At 35.6% G+C, this 4,161-nt stretch overlaps 1 protein-coding gene across 1 annotated transcript in view; it reads left to right on the forward strand.

The window, feature by feature from the left end:
• Positions 1 to 632: 632 nt before the first annotated feature.
• The window catches only part of LOC111707583 (72 kDa inositol polyphosphate 5-phosphatase), a gene marked incomplete at its 5' end in the record, with an annotated part of 12,206 nt that continues 8,677 nt past the window's right edge, over positions 633 to 4,161 (forward strand). The window contains 5 exons of the mRNA XM_023480709.1: positions 633 to 685; positions 1,449 to 1,479; positions 2,651 to 2,725; positions 2,801 to 2,881; positions 3,943 to 4,019. Coding sequence (XP_023336477.1) covers positions 633 to 685; positions 1,449 to 1,479; positions 2,651 to 2,725; positions 2,801 to 2,881; positions 3,943 to 4,019 — 317 coding nt within the window. The remainder of the gene's footprint in view (positions 686 to 1,448; positions 1,480 to 2,650; positions 2,726 to 2,800; positions 2,882 to 3,942; positions 4,020 to 4,161) is intronic.

A 4,161-nucleotide genomic window follows, 5' to 3' on the forward strand; every position in this document is an offset into this window, starting at 1 on the left:
GACGATGGAGGGGTGCTTGAAGAAAGGGATGGGGAGAGGAATGCTCAAATATTTTAATGGTTTTTTCTCATATTACATATATTTGGTGAAATTTGATATTTTTTTCCAAAAACAGAGGGTCTGAGGAGGTCGGCCCGGCGTCTAAGACTAGGTTTCAGACTCTAAGATTCTACCCGGGATACAATGCTAATTAATAACAAAGACGATATCGAATTCGTCACTAAATTCCCATGTTTTTTTGGACATCCTGTAGTATCTTATATTAGAATAAAAATAACTCTTTAAACACTAATATAGTATTACGGAGTTTGAATCTAAAGTTTATAAAACCCATTCATCCTTCTTGAGTTAACTTGGCAAAACGGATTGAAAAGAAAATTTAGTTTGGTCTGTCCAGACCTAGCCGGAAAACTTTTCTCCAGGAGGAATGTTTTTGTTGAATTACACTTTCAAACTTAGAAAATTTAAACAGATATATTGTGTAGATACACATTATACATGCATACACAACACTATTCTAAACTAGCAAGCATGCAAACAGAAAATGTTTTTTTTTACTTAAAAAGATCAAAAATCAGAAAAAAAGAATAAAAGTTTAAAGTTTGTCCCAAAAATATTTCATATTTCTATTTTCTAGGAGAGATTTAATCTGGTATTGCAGTATACCAGAGGATGATAGCTTTAGGAAACAAAATTCAGCTTTGAAGAAATCTGAAATTATAAAGTTTTTATATCATCTACAATTAGCTTTGGCTGGTAAATGGGAAAGAGTTGTTTGATCATGCTAGAGGTAGACCATTCATATCTATGTTTATAAAACAAAAGTACTGCAGTACTACACTTTTCAATGAACAGAGATTAGGAGATACCTGGTGTAATTTTCTTAACAGAGATTAGGAGGTACCTGGTGTAATTTTCTTAACAGAGATTAGGAGGTACCTGGTAGGAGGTACCTGGTTTAATTTTCTTAACAGAGATTAGGAGGTACCTGGTGTAATTTTCTTAACAGAGATTAGGAGGTACCTGGTGTAATTTTCTTGGATTAAATTATGTTTCCAAAGGTCATGTGAGGTTGAGTCAGGTGATGTAAATTTAGATTAAATCAAGGTATATATACCAGGAACATCTTTATCTTTGTTTACTTAGTTTCTGGGAAGAATATGAATTCAGTGATTTACAATAATATGGAAGATCGTGTAATTTCAGGTCAAATTAGGTCATTTCAAGTTAAATTAGGTCATTTCAGATCATTTCAGGCCAAATAAGGTCATTTCAGGTCATTTCAAGTCTGATAAAGACATTTCATGTCCTTCCAGGTCAAATTAGGTAATTTTAGGTTAAATTAGGTCATTTCAGATCAAATTAGGTCATTTTATGTCATTTCTAGTCAAATTAGGTCACTTATTAGTATTAGTATTATCGTAAAAGCAGAATTTATTGCTGTACAGTACAAGACCTGGGGCACAGTTTAAAACAAAGGTAAAACCGTAATGTGTCCCATTCACAACGTAATCCTATGTGTCCTATTCACAACGTAATCCTATATGTCCCATTCACAACGTAATCTATATGCCCCATTTACAACGTAATCCTGTGTCCCATTCACAACGTAATACTATGTGTCCCATTCACAACGTAATCCTATGTGTCCCATTCACAACGTAATCCTATATGTCCCATTCACAACGTAATCCTGTGTCCCATTCACAGCGTAATCCTGTGTCCCATTCACAATGTAATCCTTTGTGTCCCATTCACAACGTAATCCTATGTGTCTCATTCACAACGTAATCCTATGTGTCCCATGCACAACGTAATCCTGTGTCCCATTCGCAACATAATCCTATGTGTCCCATTCACAACGTAATCCTGTGTCCCATTCGCAACATAATCCTATGTGTCCCATTCACAACGTAGTGTTATGTGTCCCATTCACAACGTAATCCTGTGTCCCATTCGCAACATAATCCTATGTGTCCCATTCACTGTGTCCCATTCGCAACATAATCCTATGTGTCCCATTCACAACGTAATCCTTGTGTTCCATTCACAACAAAAGGTTTGTTTGTTTCAGGATGTAAAATTGTATTATCTCTATAAAACATCTTATGCAACAGAAACTATGAAGGAAATTCATCTGAAAAACGACGATATCTTCCACGTTTTTTATCAAATAAATGTTTAAAGCGGACCATGTTTGAATGCATGTTCACTTTTAATGAAAATACTAAATGTTAGTAAACATTTTTTACTATATTATACAAATAATAAAATATCCTTTATAAACATGTCATAATATTTTTATCGGGTTTTGACTGCTGATAATAATTAATCAAAATGTGGAAAATGGCAATATAGTTCAGGTTTACAAACTCAAAAAATTGGATTTACAACAAACAGGAACAAGATCAGGAACAGGAACAGGAACAGGATCAGGAACAGGAACAGGAACAGGAACAGGAACAGGAACAGGAACAAGAACAGACTTTTTGAATTAAAATTTTTTAATCCTTTTACTTTTACAACCTGGTTGTGTTAACCTGTGATATTTCAAACTTTAACTATTTAATCTAGCATACTACATAGTTTTTCTACGGAGTACGGAGTCTACGACATCAGTTTAAACCAAATAACTATCTAATATTTTCAGGGGGCTCTGGCGGTAGCTTTTATTATATTTGGTACCTCATTCATATTTGTAAACTCACATCTAACTGCCCATCAGGTATTAATTCAGGATTAATTTAGTGTACTAGAAATATTATCTTTCCTTTTTCTAGTTTAGTGTTCCTTTTTCTAGTTTAGTGTTCCTTTTTCTAGTTTTGTAAAAGACCGAGTAAAGGATTTACATAAAATATTTGCAATGCTCAACCTTCCAAAGGAAAAAACAAATTATGTCTAAAAACCCAAAGAATCATATTGTAAATATAATAAATTTTCTTACATATTTTTCGATATCTACGAAATTGTCTTACCCCATTCGTGAAACCCGGTTTCCGAATCCGATACTGGGTTTCAAAGCGATACCCTGTTTTAAGTTTCTTTCAAGATTATTGGATTATGGCTACACTGCACTTTATTTATCTCTAGATTCAAGGGAGGTGACAGAAACATCCATATCTTTGTACTTTAATGTGTTCTGCAGATACTATATCATGCTGGCAGAAACAATCAAAAACTCAGCAAAAGTAAAACTAAATACAACAAAGGAACCGGGGGCTTAATTTTTTTTGTTGCCAGTGGGCGATTGGGAACTGAAACCATAGATATCAGTGATCCTAGAAATGGGGACCCATGTCCCCTGAGCCCTCCCCCGCTCCCCCGAGCACGCCCCTGAAAATTTCAAATATGTTAATGTATCGAAGAATTAAATGGATTCTTTACAACACTCCCCACAACGGACGCACCCCTGACTCTTTAGTAAAAGTAAAATCAACCTAAAGTCTGACCGCGTCAACCTTGTTGCACCGGCTAGTCCTATATTATGCTTTATTTACCCGATGGCCGGGCGATACAGTACAAACTGGGACCGGAAAAGTTGACCCAGCTAGGAAATTCAAATGCACTACGGGTGCCCGTGAGCGAACATTGGTATTTTAGTATTTTAGTATTGGAAAACCGTCTCATAACCCCCCCCCCCCAGCCCCCCTCCTGTTGCATCCATGGGGATTCAATTCCATTTATATTGGAGAGATGTTTTAATAGAGAGCACACATGGAATACATTAGTCTTACAAATCTTCCTTTTATTGACTTGTTCTTGAATTTAAAAAAAAAGTGCTTATATTTGTTTATGAGACTGTATTGCCGGTACTAAAATACTAAAATAATAATGTTCGCTATGATGAGTGTTGTTTTATGAAAGTTTTTTTTAAACCGCCATTTTTGACAAAAATTCATTTTTTCTTCTGATGTGCATATTATTTGTTTATCCCAACTCCAGGTCCTGCCCTTAAAGAGAAGAAGAGATATTTTTGATTCTTTTGATTGTGTGTTCTGGTGTGGAGACCTAAACTTCAGGTAGGGAGGGAAGGGGGAGAGGGAGGGAAGGGGGTTGACAGTAAAGATACCGTACAAGGGGGGGTAGTAAAAAGGTGAAGGTGAAAAGTCATTTTGGCTGATTGGTTTGTTGGTTTGGGAGAGGGGGGGACTCTTTTGGGTT

This window comes from Eurytemora carolleeae, unplaced genomic scaffold, assembly GCF_000591075.1.
Source record: "Eurytemora carolleeae unplaced genomic scaffold, Eaff_2.0 scaffold812, whole genome shotgun sequence".
Classification (NCBI taxonomy): domain Eukaryota; kingdom Metazoa; phylum Arthropoda; class Copepoda; order Calanoida; family Temoridae; genus Eurytemora; species Eurytemora carolleeae.